The following is an 18,753-nucleotide window of genomic DNA, read 5'->3' as shown; positions in this document are numbered from 1 at the left end:
TTCATTTCTCGTGTAAGCTTTTTATATTACTTCTTTGTTTACAGATATACCATTTTTTGATACCAACGTTGAGTTCACATTTTGAGAGCGTAGTACAACATAGAGTTTGTATGATGTGTTCAGAAACGATGAATCTATTGATTCTCTTCCAAATGGTTGGATCAACCTAATATGGTTATTAACTAACAGAGAAATCACATATTCAAATCAATCTTTCTCTCCAAATAGGAATCAAATAACATGATTTGAATCCGCTCGTAGTGAATGTACGAACCTAATGGGAAGAACATTCAAAAAAATTGAATCCTCCTTGATGTTAAATGAACGTGTCTTATCCTAATGAGTTTTTTTTTGACATGGTTGATTCCATAAACGTAAATAAATAAAGATCCGATCCTCGTTGATGTTAAATGAATGTTGTCCTAACCTTAATGAGTTTCGTCTTTTGACATGGTGGTTCTGGTGGGATTCAACAAACACAAATAAATCAAATTGGATCCAATTCATGCCCCCAACCCCAAGTCTTTAACCGGGTAAACCCGACCGGTTTAAAAGTAGCGCTCCTAACTTATTAAAAACCCTCGAGAAAACCTAAACCCTATCTGCTTCCTCCTCTCTCCTCAGTCGCCACCATGTTTGAATACCGTTGCAACTCCATCAATTGGAAGCCGTCTCCGTTAATATCCCTCGCTACCAGCCCCGACGGCTCTCAAGTCGCCGCAGCTCGCGAAGACGGTTCTCTTGAGCTCTGGATCGTCTCACCTGGTTCTCTCTCCTGGCACTGCCAACTCGTACGCCCTCCTACTCTTCTCTTCCGATTAACACATTTCAAAGTCGATTCTATTCGTTAAGTTTGTCAATTGATTGCAGATCATCCACGGGGATCCGAAATCGAGAATCTCGCACCTTGCCTGGTTAGGTGCTAGGTTGTTTTCTTCGAGTATCGATGGCACAATCTCAGAGTGGGATCTTTTCGACCTGAAGCAGAAGGTGAGTATCATTTGTATAAGTAACATTTTCTCTTGTTTGCTCGTTTTCTAATATCAAATCTATCTGTTGCAGGTTGTATTAGATTCAATTGGAGTATCAATCTGGCAAATGGCTGTGGCGCCTCTCTCCACTGCTGAAGCAGAGATGATGGTGAAGAAGGAATTCTCGTGTGAGGAATCAGATGACGAGGGAGAAAGTGGAGTTGAAGATGGTTCTGAGTTTGATGAGCTTGAGGAGAAACCTGATAGGCGTCTTGCAGTTGCTAGTGATGATGGCTGCGTGAGGATGTATCATGTCTCTGATTCAGAGAAATTAACGTACTATAGATCTTTGCCTCGGGCCAGTGGTGAGACATTCTTTGCTCCCCCACTTACCATTATTTTGATTCTTTTTTGTTGTATCTGCTTAGAGCTTTATGGAACGTTATTTTTTGTAGGCCGTGCTTTAAGTGTGACTTGGAGTTTGGATGCTCAGAGAATATTTTCGGGCACTAGTGATGGGTGAGTATACTTACTTTTCCTTTCGTAAGAGATGCATAGTTGATTGGAAAGAAGAAACCTGAATGTTTTTTCGATTTGCTCTTTGTTTTGTAGGCTGATAAGATGTTGGGATGCTAACCTCTGTCATGAGGTATATAGAATTACAGTTGGACTTGGAGGACTGGGGAATGGGTCTGAGCTCTGCATTTGGTCTCTTCTTTCGTTGAGGTAAAGACTGGTTTCCTACTCATATGTTAGTTATGTCTTTCTTTTCCTATTTCTGATGATCTTGTTTGCGTTTGCTCACTTCTTGTTTTAGATGTGGAGTTCTTGTCAGCGGAGATAGTACAGGAAGTGTCCAGTTTTGGGATAGCCAGCATGGAACCCTTTTGCAGGCGCATTCTAATCACAAGGGTGATGTCAATGCTCTTGCAGCTGCCCCAAGTCATAACCGTGTGTTTTCTGCAGGTGCCGATGGACAGGTAAATGATACTCTACTTATTTGCTCTCTCATGTGAACCCCATTTAACACTTAATAAATCTTAAACACTGGTTTGGCAGATTAAACAGTAACCTTCCTTCATTAACATAACATTAGATGTGTTATTTGATTGTGAGGTGTCAACTTTCTAATTTCTCTCTTATCCTTTTGTAGGTTATTCTATATAAGCTCGCTGGTGGTACATTTAAACCACAAGATTTAAAACCTTCTTCAACTAAGAAGTGGGATTATATCGGTTGTGTAAGGGCTCATACTCATGACATCAGAGCTCTAACTGTGGCAGTGCCAATTAGTTCAGAAGGTCAGTGGAGTCTTTAGTTATTGTGCTTTTACTATTTCCAGTATATTTTGAATTATAATTCATGTTAGGATATGTTGGAGTTGAAAGACCGCAAACACAGAGACAAGCTCAAAGCGTTTAACAGAAAAAAAATCAGAAACTATAACACCAAATACGTTAAAGTCTTTCCCTTTGTTAAAACAGATAAACATTCAGCAAAGCAGCTAAGCTCCATAACCATAAATCACGTTTTTCACCCATAATTTTGTGATTATTCTCTAATAGCTTGACCAAATACTTAAAAGAACATTGTTTTCCTTCGCCTATTCTTTTGTTATCTTGTGGTTCTTGAACTTTCACCTTTTACAGGTTCTCTTCGAGACAGTAATGCAAAACCAAAAAGTCGTAAACAGCGCAGGAAGGAGAAGCGGGGTGGTGTCAGTTACCATAAATGGGCACATTTGGGGGTTCCAATGCTCATTTCAGCTGGTGATGACGCAAAGCTTTTTGCATACTCAGTTCAAGAGTTCACTAAGTTCCACCCACATGATATATGCCCTGCGCCTCAGAGAGTACCTATGCAGATGGTACATAATACAGTGTTCAATCAGACTTCGCTTCTCTTGGTTCAGGATTCTTGTTCTTTAGATGTTCTTGGTATTCACATAAGCAGTGATTCTAGTGGGCGTGTCTCCACCAAGCCATTAGTTCGTGTTAAAAGTAAAGGTGGCAGAAAGATCATATGCAGTGCAATTTCTAACGCAGGGTCACTTTTTGCTTATTCTGACCAAATTCGCCCAAGTCTGTTTGAGTTGAAGAAAAACAAACTTGGAAAGAATCCATGGAGTCCCAACAGAAAGCGACTTCCGAATCTTCCATCTGCTCATTCCATGGTCTTCAGCTGTGACTGCTCTCGGCTAATAATAGCTGGGCATGACAGAAAGATATATGTATGTGCCAATTTTTCTTTTACTTGCTTGACCTTATCAAACATCTAAAATTTTATTTTGTTGGCAGACCGTTGGGATTGATAGTATGGAGCTATTACACACCCTTACTCCACGTCAGGAGGCGCAGGAAGGTGAATCTCCTCCCCGTGAACCTCCAATTACAAAACTGTATACTAGCTCAGATGATCATTGGCTAGCTGCTATCAGTTGCTTTGGGGACGTATACGTGTTCAACCTGGAAACACAGAGGTGAACATTTTGTAATCCTTTTCTGCTTACAGTTATCTATTAGGACTTATTCAGAGTACTATATCTTCATATGGTTATGGCTTTGCATATTTCCAAGCAGCGGCTTGTATATTTTATTCATTCATTCTCTTATTGTGTTTACAGGCAGCATTGGTTCATATCAAGGCTTGATGGGGCATCTGTTGCAGCCGCTGGTTTCCATCCCAGGGACAACAATGTGCTTGTGATCTCCGCCTCTTCAAACCAGGTCTTTGCATTGGACGTGGAGGCTAGAGAGTTGGGCAAGTGGTCACTTCTTCAAACTCTTTGTTTGCCAAAGAGATACCAAGAGTTCCCTGGTGAGGTCTTAGGGCTCTCATTCACTCCATCGCCAAGCTCATCATCTGTAATCGTTTACAGCTCCAGGTACTTTAGATTTTTTCACTAATGACAATTTTGCACTACAAAAATAAAACAAAGCTGTTCTAATCGTGACCCTTGTTGCAAAGCAGAGCAAAGTGTTTGATTGAGTTTGGGAAGCCGAAGGAACAAGGCGAAGAGATGGATTTGTCTGAAAGGGTAGAAGATAGAATTGCTAGCATTGGTTTGAAGAAATTGGGGAATGGGACCCGAAAACGTAGGTTGGAGGAGTATCAGAAAGAGAGCAAGAGTAATGAGAGAGAGGAGATCGAAACATCAAAGCACCCGGTTCTGTATTTAAAACATCTATCAAAGAATGCAATCTTGGTGGTAGAGAAACCATGGATTGAAGTTATCAAGAGTTTAGATTCACAGCCAGTTCACAGACATATATATGGGACATAAGGCAGGAGGAGGGAGAGAGAGGAAGCTCCTCTGGAGAACTCTTTTAATTTTTGACGGGAAAAGCGCAATAGAGATGATGAAGAAGAAGAATGTTAGCGAGGAAGTTTACTTGCTTCTTATATGCCTCCAAGAATTTTGTAAGAGCCTTAATTAGTTTATTTACTTGTTTGATTTTTAAACATTTCTTCTCTAAGCTTGTTGTTCTTGTCACTCCTTGGATATTGGGTTTTATCTAGTTCATGATTTTGTTATATATTAAGAACTTTTAATTTCAAAAAATGGAACATGCAAATACGTGCCTGGGTCTTGTGTACAATACTTCATGTCAAGATTAGTACACAACATTTTTGTATCTTAGTCATTTATTGCTAGTGACTCTTTCTTTTCTGGTTACCTGAAAACATTTATATGAGAATCCACTTTGTATTGTATTTTTTTTTGTTATAAAATATGGTAGGATGCATTACCAAAAAAACCTTTGGTGGATGTGGTACATCGCCATCTTACCTAAATTCGAAAACAAAATCTTTAACATGGAGCGTTAGAGTCTGCATATAAAACCTGCATGCTCCTTTTTATATTATAACGGATTCCGAACTTTTTTTCCTGAAATCAGAATAAGAGAGTAAAAAGAGAGATTATCAAAACCACGAAAACGGAAGATCAGTATGTGTCGACCAAGCATAGGATGTTAAACGGCCAAGGCAAGGCATGACATCATCAAAGACACGTAAGAGAAAAGAAACCCCACTGACGTCAACTAAGAAACCCCCACGTGTCTCCCCTGCTCTCCCACCGTTGCATGAAGCAGACAGAAGCTGCAACTGCCTCGTGTTCCTCTCCAAAGACCAGTTACTTACACACACGTCCCTAAAACATCTCGAACAACCACAGACTAATTAAAATTTTCACAAAACCTCGAATATACATTGCATGCAGTCAAAAACTAAGTTTTAACCAAGTTTTTTAAAAAGGGGATAGGTGTAGGCACGCATGACGTCCAGCACCAACACGCGTTGCAGTGATAGCCTTTGTGATTGGTGAACCGAACCACATCCCCACAGTATATCTGTTTGTAAGAATGGCACATTAAACGTGTCCCTATCCCCAACTCTCTCTAACACGTACCCATCCTTTTCTCTCCATATGTCCTTCTTCCTTAAATATTCGCCTCTCTCTTATTGGCTCTTCACTCTCCTTATTATAACCAACCTTCTCTTTGTTCTCTCGACATCTCTCGTCTTCTTTCTTCTTCTTGTAGTGATTTTTGAATTTTTTTACACCATGATAAAGATACTTAGCTCTCATAACTCGCACCATTCTCACTCAACCACCACAACTCTTAAAACAGCTGAGATCTTGTCCAAATATAGACCCATTGCTCCTAGGCCCGGGACGACCCAAGCTAACGATAATGATTCTTCTTCTTTCATGTCTCACAAGATCAACCAATCTCCTTACCTTCGTCACCTCTGGCCACAGCTTCAAGCTCGTCCTACGAGAACCCGCAAGCGAGGTAGAGGCGGGATAGGTCCAACGTCTCATCTCTCGTTGAAGAGACCCAAGTCATTAGCTACGTCTGCCAAAACTCCTACACAGCGGGTGTTTGGCCCTATTAAAACGCTGGCGTTTCAGGCTTTCTCTCATGCGGGGCTACCTAACCTTACTACACAAGTTGGCTACGCCTTGAAGAATGGTGGATCTCCTGCTTTGGTGACTCTGCCTCTTCTTCAATGCTCTCCTCTTTCCTCCAAATGCATGGAGCCAGAGATCAAAGAAAAGGGTCTGATTGATCTGAACAAGAGCGTAGAGACGATAAAAGAGAGAGATTTCTTGAAGCAACTACAAGGACCCATCAGAACAACAACAGCAGCAACAGCAGCAAGCAGAGTCATAACTCCACAACCCATAAGGCCGGTGTGCTCAAGGATCAACGTAGCATGCATAAACCCACTAAGCAACCCATCTCAAATCAGCAAGAAATCACCACAAGAGGTGGAAGAAGAAGTTGAATCAGATGCGCTGCCCGCTATAATCTCCGATTCAAACAACAGGGTCAGACTCGTGAACTCAGCATACAAGGAAATGATGGGGCAACCAGAGTGCTCGTGGCTAGATTCAATGGTGAAGGTGAAGAGGATGTGTGGTGAAGTGGTGATACAATTCTGTGAATCCAAGATTTCAGAGAACAATATTGGATATTCATGCTGGGTGAAGATAGAGTGGGGAAGAGACGGTAAGGAGGAGCTTGCGCATGCGTTCTGCGATGTAATGAAACGTGAGTGCGACTCCAAGGATTATGTCTTTACGTGGAGGTTTCACATAACCGCCAAAGAAACTTGTCAGCCAAGCTACAATGCTTAATTAGGTTTTGGTGTATCCGTGTTGTTCTTTTAATGCTTTAGCCTAATGATATATATAATATATCCAATATTAAATATCGTTTAGTGGTACTCTTCTCTTGTAAATACACTATGAACAACAGCAAGTTACTCCTTATTTATGAAATGGTTTCATCTAAGGAAGTGCATGTAACATTCACTTAGGAACAATGCTGGGAACGTGGTCTGGATCTATCAGAAAACTCTTAGCGGTTGCAAGTGTATCACCTCCGGATTTCATCATAACCTCTGCTATAGAAACAATGCTGGGAACGTGGTCTGGATCTATCGAGAGTGACATGAAGAAGGCTATCAAAGCCTCTTCGTGAAGTGATTTAGCTTCGAGACACAAACCTGTCCCAAAATGGAAGGACATTGTTATCAACAAGAGCGAAATTAATGAATGTCGAAAACTTTTTGAGTCTCCATACCTGTTTCATTCCAGCCTCTGGGAGAATAAAAGCAGATGGATCTTGCCTTCTCTAGACATGTTTCTGCGTCTGACCATGAACCTAGCTTTCCATAGACAGAGGCCAGGTCTTGCCAAGCTTCAGTTTCATATTTCTTTAGCAGAGTCTGGCAATATATAGCATTATTAGAGTAGTCAGAGAGATCACAAACATTTTCATATTATGACACCCAAACTAGGTACCTTGGATTGTTCAGACTTTTCCTGCGCCCGGATTAGAGCCAGAAAGTTACTGCATGTCTTCAACGCCTGCTTAGGTTGTTCTTGAGCCATCTGAAGCACAGCTTTCAACTTCAGAAGGTCTAACTTTTCCATGTCACCAGCCTCTTCCATGGTAAAGTCCAGAATAGATTCAGCATCCTTGAGCCGTTTCTCCGCTGAAAGGACAGCAGCTAAATGTTTCCATCCTCTAGTCGAAACTCCTCCCACCACAATAGAATACTCAACCGCGCCATCCAAAGCCGCTTGAAGGTTTCTTTGAAACGCATTCTCAACGCTTAAGTTATATACATCATCTGGTTCCGGATCACCCTTGCCCATCGTTGCGGCTTTGTTTAGAGAGTATAGAGATTTTTTTTTGAAGTAAAACCCGTTCAGAGTCTAGTTTGGAACTTCTTGCAGCGTTTCCATAGCATACACCAAGGAACCTGTGCGCTTGGCTCAAAAGATGTTCACTCTGATTATTAGCCAAGTCGAGCAGCTTGTGAGAAAAATTTATCCCGTCCCTTGAGAGTTGTGGATCTTCAGAGCATAGCTTTGCTCCAAACAATAACCAAGAACTCTGAGGTGTTGACATAAAACAGAAACTAAGCTGTCAGACTTGAGAAGTAAACTGTCAGACTTGAGAATTAAGCTATAGACTTATAAAATTTTATAAGGCTTTATAAGGTTTTATAAGCTCGAATATTTTTATTGAAAAGAAGAAGAAGACCGTTGAAGATATTTTAAAACAATGAATATTTTATTATATTGTGTACTGAGGCAACTTGCCTTTTAAATACTTGTATTCAAATCTACAATTAAAATTAACGGAATAGAGTTTCTCCTAGATCTACTTTCTCTCTCTCTTTGTTCTTCAATGTTTTTCATCTAAGTCTCTTTATCCTCACATTCTTTCATGGTATCAGAGCAAGTAAGCTCCTGAGATTCATTCTTCTCTACTCTATTCTCGTTACTTCCGCAAATCTCTGATTTTCCCTTTCTATTTTTTGGTAAAGTTCATCCTGTTCTTGAGTTGTTCTTCATTCTCAGAAAAAAAAATGGAAAACTCCTACACTGATGTCTTTAAATCCGTGTCTATTCCGATTACCCTCAAGGGAACCAACTACTTACTGTGGTCTAGACTTGTCAAAACCGCTCTTGGAGGCAGAGGTCTTTGGGAGTATGTTGTTGACGGCAAAGACACCAAGAAGACCATCCTAAGAGAGAATGGTAAAGAAGTTGTTGCTGCGGCTGAAGGAGGTGGAAAGAGAAGTCAGAAGGATCTCATGGTCCTTTCCATCATTCAGAATAGTCTTGAAACCTCTATCTTGGAAGCTTACTCCTACTGTGAAACTTCCAAGGAGCTGTGGGATACTCTCCAGAAGGTATATGGCAATATATCTAACATCAGTAGGGTGTTTGAAGTCAAGAGGGCTATCAACACTCTCAGTCAAGAGGACACTTAATTTTCCAAGCATTTTGGGAAGTTCAGATCGTTGTGGGCCGAGTTAGAGATGCTAAGACCGGCCAGTCTTGATCCGGATGTACTTAATGTGAGGAAGGAGCAAGACAAGGTCTTTGCTTTGCTGTTCACTCTCAACCCGGGTTATAGTGATCTAATCAAACACATTCTAAGAAGTGAGAAGCTTCCATCACTTGAGGAGCTTTGTGCTCAGATTCAAAAGGAGCAAGGTTCAGTGGGACTCTTTGGTGGCAAAGGAGACCTCATCATAGCTAACAAGGCTGAAGGAAATGAGCACAAACATGAGGGCATAGCTAACAAGGGGTATTACAAGCCAGAAGACAAGAAAGGTGTGTGACCATTGCAAGAAAAAAGGTCACGACAAAGACAAATGCTGGATCCTTCACCCACACCTCAAGCCTCAGAAGTTCAGGACACCTTACTCTGATGCAAGGGGGAATTTCTCTGGTGAAATGGGTGAGCCATCTACTCCTCGTCCCATGAACTCGGTTGCGGCTGGAGAAGGGAAGACCTTGGGATTCAGTGGCTGTTCTATCATGAGGACTACCCAAGATGAGACAATCAAGAGGTCTGATCTTGATGCTCTCATCAAAGCCCTCAAGGAGAACTCTGGTAACATACTTGGTATATCTTTGAATGCCTCTTATAAACTGCCCAATGCTCTTGTTACAACCTTGAATGCATCTGATAGCTTTAAGCCAATAGTTATAGATTCTGGAGCTTCTCACCACATGATTAGTGATGCTAGGTTAATCAGTAATGTTAAGCCTGCCTTAGGTAATGTTATGATTGCAAATGGCGACATCATACCAATAAAAGGTGTAGGAAACTTGAAACTATTTGAGAAAGATACTAAAGCATTTAATATGTCATCTTTTGCATCTAATCTACTATCTGTCAAGAAGGTTGCCACTGATCTTAACTGCAAGGTTATTTTTAGTCCTAATGATGTTGTGTTTCAGGATATTGAGACTCTTAAGATGATCGGAAAGGGTGTTACTAAAGGGGACTTGTACCTGCTTGAAGACGCCAAGACTAGATCATGTTTACCTTATGCTTTTAGTTCAATCCCTGTCTTAGAAAATGATGTATTGTGGCATGCTAGGTTAGGCCATCCCCATTCTAGAGCACTGAACTTGTTATTGCCTAAATTTTATTTCAAAAATGATGGCTGTGAAGCATGTATTCTTGGCAAACATTGCAAGACTGTGTTTCCCAAGTCATCTACTATCTATGAGAACTGCTTTGATCTTATACACTCTGATGTCTGGACTGTACCATGCACTTCTAGGGAAAATCATAGATATTTTGTCACCTTCATAGACCAGAAATCTAAATATACATGGCTGACTATGATGCCATCTAAAGATAGAGTTCTAGATGCATTTATAAACTTCCAGAGCTACATAACTAATCAGTTCAATGTTAAGATCAAAATATTCAGGTCAGATAATGGAGGGGAATATACAAGCACAGCTTTCAAATCCCACTTGGCCAAGCATGGAATAAGTCATCAAACCAGCTGCCCTTACACTCCACAACAAAATGGTGTAGCTGAGAGGAAAAACCGACATCTGATGGAAGTGGCCAGGTCCATGATGTTCTACACCAACATGCCTAAGAGGTTCTGGAGTGATGCAGTCATGACTGCATGCTACCTCATCAACCGAACTCCAACAAGAGTCCTTGATGATGCCACACCTTATGAGGTATTGAACAAAAGAAAACCATCTATGACCATTTACGGGTATTTGGGTGTTTGTGCTATGTATTGCAAACATGTGATCATAGGAACAAACTTGAGGCCAGAAGCACAAAGGCAGTGTTCATTGGGTATTCTACCACTCAAAAAGGTTACAAGTGCTACTCTCCAGAGCAAGAAGAGTCTTAGTATCCAGAGAGGTCAAGTTTGTGGAATCTAGAGGCTATTATGAGGAGAAGAGTTGGGACAATCTCAAGGATCTATCTCAAGGGGCCTCAGATAGGGCAAACAACCTACAGATTATCTTGGAGAGCCTAGGTATCATCATGACACCAAATGATAGAACTAATGGTATGGATGCGGCTGAAGAGGCTTCTCATCCTAATCCTGAAGGGGGGAATCAAGAGGATTCGTCTACTGGTCAAGAGGAACCACACATGGGTCAAGAGGATCCACACATGGGTCAAGAGGATCCATACATGGGTCAAGAGGATCCGCAGACTACTGATCAAGAGCAAGAGGTTCATGATCAGGATGAAAGCCAACAACAAGAGGAATCAGATCAACAAAATGAAGTTGAAGCTGAGATTGTTGGAGAGGTCCAGCCGCTTAGGAGAAGTACAAGGGTGAGAAAGCGTCCATCAAATTGGAAGTATTTCAACAGTCAAGCAGTAGCCCATCCCACTCAAGCACCTTGCTCCCTTGCTTACTATCCAAGAGATCATAAAGCCTTCATCACCAACATAGATCAAGAGTATATTCCGAGGACCTATGAGGAGGCAATGGAGATAAAGGAATGGAGAGACTCAGTAGATGATGAGGTCAGTGCCATGATCCGAAATGGAACTTGGTTTGAGAGTGAGCTTCCCAAAGGCAAGAAGGCCGTCACAAGCATGTTACTATTCACTATCAAGTACTTGGCTAATGGGCAACCAGAAAGAAAAAAGACCAGACTTGTTGCAAGAGGCTACACTCAAGTCTATAGTGAAGATTACCTTTACACCTTTGCACCAGTAGCTAAGCTTAACACGATACGGATTGTACTCTCATTGGCTGTGAACTTAGAATGGGATATGTGGAAAATGGATGTCAAGAATGCTTTTCTACAAGGAGAGTTAGAAGATGAGGTCTACATGAGACCACCACCTGGTATGGAACACCTTACCAAACCAGGAAATGTATTGAGACTGAAGAAAGCCATCTGTGGCTTGAAACAATCACCAAGAGCGTGGTACCACAAACTAAGCACCACACTCAATGGAAGAGGTTTTGTCAAGTCTGAAGCTGATCATACTCTATTCACTCTCACTAGCCAGCAAGGAATCATTGTCATTCTCATCTATGTTGATGACATTATCATCACGGGCATTGACAACGAAGGGATCATCTCGACCAAAGCATTCCTTAAGGCTTCATTTGATATCAAGGACTTGGGAGAGCTCAAATACTTCCTAGGGATCGAGATGTGTAGGTCTAAGGAAGGGTTGTTTCTATCTCAAAGGAAATACACCATTGACTTACTAAAGGAGGCTGGAGATCTTGGTGGAAGAGCTGCCAAAACACCTCTAGAAGAAGGATACAAAGTGATGCGTGAGGGGGAGATTGAAGACAAGTCATATGAAGATGTAAAGCACTATAGGAGAATAGTGGGAAAACTCATTTATCTTACCATTACCCGACTAGATGTATGCTGTGCAGTAAACCAAGTAAGCCAACACATGCAAGCTCCCAAGGTACACCACTGGAACATGGTTGAGAGGATTCTCAGGTACCTAAGAGAGGCACCAGGCCAAGGAGTATGGATGAGATGCAATAGAAGCACTGAGATTGTTGGGTATTGTGATGCGGATTGGGCAGGAGATCGAGTTGATAGGAGATCAACTAATGGATATTGTACCTTCATTGGAGGCAATTTGGTAACATGGAAGAGCAAGAAGCAGAATGTGGTGTCTTGTTCAAGTGTTGAGGCAGAATATAGAGCTATGAGGAAGCTCACAAGCGAGTTGATTTGGATTAAGGGACTGCTTAAGGACTTGGGAATTGAAGTTACAACGCCAATCACGATGCATTGTGATAACCAGGCTGCTATACACATTGCTAGCAACTCAGTCTTCCATGAAAGGACCAAACATATAGAGGTAGATTGCCACAAAGTGAGACAAGCCGTGGAGCAGAAGATCATATTGCCGTGCTACACAAGGAGTGAAAATCAGCTAGCTGATATCTTCGCCAAGGCAGCAAGCATTAAGGTATGTGAGTTCATTCATCCAAAATTGGGACTCATAGACCTCTCATGTCACTAATATCTCCTTCATGAAGTGTTCTACTCTTTTTCCTTGACTTGGGTTTTCTCCCAAAGGGTTTTACCTAGTTGAGGTTTTAATGAGGGAATACTTCATGGCTTCCAAGCTTGACTTGTTCCATATGGTCAAGCTTGAGGGGGAGTGTTGACATAAAGCAGAAGTAAGCTGCCAGACTTGAGAAGTAAGCTGCCATACTTGAGAAGTAAGCTGCCAGACTTGAGAATTAAGCTAGAGACTTATAAGGTTTTATAAGGCTTTATAAGGTTTTATAAGCTCGAGTATTTTTATTGAAGAGAAGAAGAAGAGAGAAGAAGACCGTTGAATATATTTTAAAACAATGAATATTTTATTATATTGTGTACTGAGGCAACTTGCCTTTTAAATACTTGTATTCAGATCCACAATTAAAATCAAGGGAATATAGTTTCTCATAGATCTACTTTCTCTCTCTCTTTGTTCTTCAATGTTTTTCATCTAAGTCTTTTTATCCTCACATTCTTTCATGAGGTACCTGTCTTGATTCCGAAGGACCAAGGGCCAGCTTTAACAGATTAATGGCAGTTTTACCCATCCCTGCAGCACTGTAACAAAGCGAGAGCAGGCACCATCTCTCCCCTCGAATGTAAACACCAGGAAGAATCTGCTCTAGATAGCTCGCCAACACTTCACACTGTCCAACCATCGAAAGAGCGTAAGCGAGATGATCCACGAGTTCTGCATCCCACTGTATCCCTCCAACAACCATCTTCTTCACAAGCAACATCAGCAACACAATCGCTTCCTCCATGTTGTCTTTCAAGAACCGGCGGCTCCCAAAGGGTTATTTTATGTTCCTACTAGGAGTTAACGAAGTGTAAGCGGAGCTATTTTGATTTTCAAATGTTAACTATATAGCTATATTTTTGAACGTTGTATTCTGAACAACAACAAAATTTTGAATGAAATGTTTTTGTGAATACATATTTCCTTAGAAAAAACACAGAAAACTATACATTTTTCACATAGATGTTTGATATAGTTTTCCATTTCGTATATTGTATATTTATTTATTTTTTATTTTTTTCTTATATTATAGGACAATTCTCTCAAATAGCTATTTTTAAGTTTTTGTCAAAAAATAACCTTCAATAAAAAAATGACCAAAATAGCTCTTTTTTTTGTTTTGAAAATTTTAATTTTTTATTTTTTGAAATTTAAAACCATATCCTCGAAACTCAACCCCTTAACACTAAGCCCTAAGTCTAAATAGTTAACCATAGGGTATAAATGTACTTTTACTCTTTAATAAATTTTTTTTGGTTATTTTTCCTCTTTGAGAACTATTTTCTCACAAAAACTTAAAAAAAAACTATCCTATGAAATTTTTCCGTATTTTCTATTTATTTAATCTATTTTTTTTTACTTTTATATCAAATAGTAATATTACGATAGATGTTTAATGTAATATTTATATTTCTTATATCGTACATTTGCTTATTATTTATTTAACTATACATTTTTCTATTTAACTATACATTTTCAGATAAATGTTTAATGTATTTTTTTGTATTCTTATATTGTATATTTACTCATTATTTATTTTTTTTATATTTTATATTATTTATCAATACTATTAAAACAAAAGGTTTTTTTTTTGAGGTGCCCTCCTGTTTCAAAAATATTTACAAAACTCTGACACTGAAGTATTTTAAGCTATGATTTTAATTAAATTATATATTTTTGAAATTCCTGTTTTTTAAACGCACACATCTTATTTAATTAAAACAATTAATGTTGCTTATTATACAGAAAAATCGGCAATGGAAATATTTAGTATAACAAACACGATTTTTCTTACTTCAATATTTGAATCAACCAAACAAATATTCCCTATTGTCGCCTCTTAATAAGTGTTTAACAATATTAACTTATTATAGCTACTTAGTGTCTAACAAAGGATGAAATTTATTTTCCGCATCGGAGATTCTAGGGTTCTTATGGAGGACAAGGATTCACAAGACAATACTTCATTGGTTTCATAGGTATCTTGTGAGGTTTGATTCGCGGATTCGCGGATTCACTAGGACCAAGAGGGTCAACCAATCCGTATCGACGATCCGATGCTCCTCGATTTTAACTGTGGGGGATGGGATAAGGAGTATGCGAAACGGTACAATTCACTCCTCAACATCGAGATCCTCCCCATCCGCTTCGGTCACGTGGACACTCTTGTCTCCATTGGTCTCGACATTGATGTGTTCGAAACTCTCCACGCCATGGGGATTGCTCCGCTCTGCTACCAAACGCATGAGCTCTACCCGGACCTCGTTCGGCAAGTGCTCGCTACAGCTCACATCGGGTACGACGATCCCTCCAAGCCAACATATGAGAACCGTTCCTATCTCGCTTGACAATCTCAACGAGATTTATGAGATTTCGGACGAGCGTAGAGAGGTGGCAGTGATTAACAAATTGCCGCCACTCAAACAATGTCAAGTATCAAGACTTTAACCACGAATCTCTGAACCATACAAGCAGTAAAACTAGGACAACACACCCTTACCGGAACCCAACTGACTGCTGTTCAAAAATCGGCTCCATACTCTACATCTCAAACCTGGAAAAGCAACACTATCGAGACAAAACTCCTTACATTCATTTAAGAGTAGCGTGAGCTTCTCATCAAAGGCACTATTCAGGGCAGACGGGCTAGGTGTTAAACGTGCTATTTAATGGTGGTGTTAAAAGTGTTTAGGGGCTACCATTTCATTGTAGAGGATGCAGGATATCGCACAAAATGGCAAGAGAGGATAGATCCATTGATGTCCACAGCCTCTACTCGTTTTTTCTCTATCTGGTGCAACTGTTCTGATGACGGAACATGCGACTGATTGTTCTTCTTTCCACTTTCCTCTACTTACTCTTCAATACTTGGTACCAACTTCTTGCTCGACCTTCCCAGGGGCTCCATGTTTCTTTTCTTTCTTCCCCTTCTCCATCACCATACTCTCGTTTTTTATTTTTTATTTTATTTTTTTCAGGTGATGTGACGAAAAGAAGGTAACATATGATGGTTATGAGTGCCACTGGTGGTTCTGATTTCGCAACCATTCTGGTTCTCCACCCCTTCTCTTGCGCAGTTCATTTTGTTATGGAGCGGTTGCTCCCTTAATCTGCTTGTTCTCTTTTCTGACTGATTTTATTTTTTTGCAGCATTAACGAGTAAGAGGCTGCGTCGATCCTTTCCTCTCCGACATCTTTGCACATATCTTCACATATAATGCTGAAAAACAAATGCATGAAGGTGGAATAAAGGCTAAGGTGCAAGGTGGGAACAAGCTAAAAATGAGCTAGCCACTCAGGAACAACAAGATATGTAAAAAACAATAAGAAGTCCTGAGTGTAGGTCTTGTTTCCCTGATCTAGTGCCCATAACAAGAAGAATTTCAGTCAAGATTAGGTTCAAGTTAGATGGAGTTAAGTCTACCCAGTGTAACCTGATCGGCTGAGAACTTCTGGAAAATCAAGTGAGATATGTTAGGGTGTTCCAGGTCGACATGTGTATCTTTCGCCACTGGTAAGGTCACTGAATAAGATAACTAAAACACGAGGTGGTTAGTGATCAACACAGAATAAGATCCTAATTCCCACAAGGACTGACTGACTTGATCCTAAAAACTGGCTCAAACTGACTCAAAAGAAAAACAAAAGAAAGAAACGAGTTAGTAAACGACGAAAACCCTCCCCCAGACTTACTTCACAACATCTTTGGTGTGAAAATAAATCAGAGAGAAGGTGAAAACAAGAATAAACATTTTCTTTGTGTGTGTGAGATACTTACCTGAGTGGAACGGACGCCCCACGAAAATTTTGGGTGTTCCATCGTAAGATCTCTGCCTGGAGCAGTCGCTCCCTTCTGCAACCTAAAATTTTGAAGTATCTCGGATTTTTCTGCTTTTTGACCTGAGACTCAATAAATTAAAACGAAAAATAAGCAAACAAAACAAAACCAAGTTATATTTACATTTATCAGTGGGTTTCCTCCCACCAAGCACTTGGTTTAAGTCACTGGTCTGACTTGGTGACAATATCAGTCGGGTTGTTCCAAAACAAGCTCCACAATCAGACATGTTTAGCTTTAAAACTCTGCTCAACAACCCTTTCGCAGCAGCTTCTCCTTTCTCTTTCAGCTCATGTGTGAGAATTACTCTGACTTTAGAGAAAGTTTTAAAGGTACCCTTGCACTTTACCTCATACTCAATGGATTTTTCATCAGACAAGCAAAGTATAGAAGTAATCATATGGTCACCCTTGGCCCTTTTCTTCTGGACTTTTTCATTCACCTTTGCATTCTTACTGAGTTTCTTGGTATCAGTGTGAGAGTCTCCATCCAAGACTTCTTTGATCTCAGCCTTTTTACGAAGCTCCTTCTAGGAACAATTTCCAGCTCCTCTCCACTAACCAGTGAGATGCAAAAGGCGCAGCGGATTTGTGATTTTGTTGGGACAACCTTGTAGAAAACCTTCTTGTTGATGTTGGAGGAGGAGACTCTCTTATTATGCATGTCGACGATTGCTCCTACTGTAACCATAAATGACCTTCCAAAGATCAAAGGCATCTCATGATCCTTCCTCATCTCAACAACTTGAAATTCAGTATAGAGCACACAGTCCCCAACCTGGACATGAAGATTGCGAATGGTTCCATAAGGGACTTCCATGGAAGAGTTTGCAAAGGCTAGCTTTACCTGAGAAGGCTCAACATCAACAATGCCCAGCTCGTCTACAATCACTTTTGAGACAAGGTTCACACTAGACCCAGAATCACAAAGAGCTTCCTTGAATTCCACTCCAGCAATGGAACAAGGAAAAACAGACTTTCCAGGGTCATCAACCTTAGGCAGTACCTTCAGTGATGGTGTCAGTGCTTCAGTAAAGAGTGCCTTGATTTCCTCCTGAGATTCTCTACAATTTTTGAAAAATATGTGCAATGGCCGAATCTCCCAAGCATGTCTAAATGAGATATTTTGAGGAAGCCTTCTTACCATCTTCCTAAACCCAACCAGCTGTTCTGCACTAATGGGATCCATCAAATGTCTAGGTGGAATCGGATAGGGAACCTTAGGAACATAGACTCGCACTGGTGGAGTCTCAACAGATTCGCTAGGAGCAGTCGCTCCAGAGCTAGCAGACTGCTCTATGTTCTCTTATGCGCCTAGAACAGTCTCAGCGAATGGCTGCTCTATTGCATTACAGTGCTCAGTCCTAGGATTTTTACTAATTTTTCCAGGGAGCGTCCCTTGTTGCCTCTTGACACTCTCAGCTGTTTGAGCAAGCTGAACATCGATCTTTCTTATGTGGCTCGCAACAGCGTCATACTTGGCATTCAGCTCAGTGAACATGTTGTCCATCCTGGTGTCGATTTCCGTGGTTACTTGATTCAACGCCTTGGCCTGAACCTGCTGACCATGCAACAGCTGTTGCATCATCATACCCAGACCCTTCTCATCTGGTTGACTGTTCCCGGTAGCTGGAACAACTTGCCGATTGCTCTGCGGTTGTCGCTGGCTCCGGTTCCGTATCTGCCCGGCCGTAGCTTTCTCCATGCTGAAGACGTGCCCTTGGTTGTTTTTCAGTAGCTGATCAACCTTGGCAGTCAGCTCATCTATCTTCTGGATCTCAGAACTATTCCCTTTCTTGGAGTTATTCACTCTCCTCATTCTTATTGGCTGAGGTAGCAGCCATGTTCTCAATCAGCTCAATCGCTCCATCAGTGGTCTGAGTCATGAAGTCTCCATTGCTGGCAGAGTTCATAGCACTCTGAAATTTCCAGTCAACTCCATCATAGAAAATTTCCAAGAGGTAATCATCATCAAATCCATGGTGAGGACATTCTCTGCGGTAGTCATTATAACGCTCACATGCGTCACAAAAAGGCTCATCAGTGAGCTGTCTGAATGAGGTGATCTTGTTCCTCAATGC

At 40.7% G+C, this 18,753-nt stretch overlaps 3 protein-coding genes and 1 non-coding gene across 4 annotated transcripts; 3 read left to right on the top strand and 1 right to left on the bottom strand.

Moving 5' to 3' along the window:
* The first annotated feature begins 547 nt into the window (after positions 1-547).
* On the top strand, positions 548-4,507 carry LOC106389594 (WD repeat-containing protein PCN-like). Its single transcript, XM_013829897.3, has 11 exons — positions 548-791; positions 871-990; positions 1,063-1,336; positions 1,427-1,490; positions 1,584-1,697; positions 1,789-1,951; positions 2,125-2,272; positions 2,621-3,201; positions 3,269-3,450; positions 3,595-3,855; positions 3,942-4,507. The coding sequence occupies exons 1-11, from the start codon at positions 633-635 to the stop codon at positions 4,252-4,254; spliced, it is 2,379 nt and encodes a 792-aa protein (XP_013685351.1). The 5' UTR covers positions 548-632; the 3' UTR covers positions 4,255-4,507.
* Positions 4,508-4,852: 345 nt separating this feature from the next.
* Positions 4,853-6,772, top strand: LOC106389595. The gene has a single exon (XM_013829899.3). The coding sequence runs from the start codon at positions 5,401-5,403 to the stop codon at positions 6,616-6,618; it is 1,218 nt and encodes a 405-aa protein (XP_013685353.2). The 5' UTR covers positions 4,853-5,400; the 3' UTR covers positions 6,619-6,772.
* A 5-nt stretch (positions 6,773-6,777) lies between these two features.
* Positions 6,778-7,857, bottom strand: BNAC03G57810D (protein NPGR1). The gene is made up of 3 exons (XM_013824484.3): positions 7,288-7,857; positions 7,067-7,211; positions 6,778-6,989 (listed from the first exon to the last, which is right to left on the bottom strand). The coding sequence occupies exons 1-3, from the start codon at positions 7,642-7,644 to the stop codon at positions 6,793-6,795; spliced, it is 699 nt and encodes a 232-aa protein (XP_013679938.1). The 5' UTR covers positions 7,645-7,857; the 3' UTR covers positions 6,778-6,792.
* Positions 7,858-18,646: 10,789 nt separating this feature from the next.
* On the top strand, positions 18,647-18,753 carry LOC125584805. Its single transcript, XR_007321713.1, has one exon. It is a non-coding gene; the product is annotated as a small nucleolar RNA R71 (small nucleolar RNA).

The sequence above is a fragment of the Brassica napus genome, chromosome C3, assembly GCF_020379485.1.
Source record: "Brassica napus cultivar Da-Ae chromosome C3, Da-Ae, whole genome shotgun sequence".
Classification (NCBI taxonomy): Eukaryota; Viridiplantae; Streptophyta; class Magnoliopsida; order Brassicales; family Brassicaceae; genus Brassica; species Brassica napus.
This window is presented reverse-complemented; position numbering and strand designations above follow the sequence as displayed.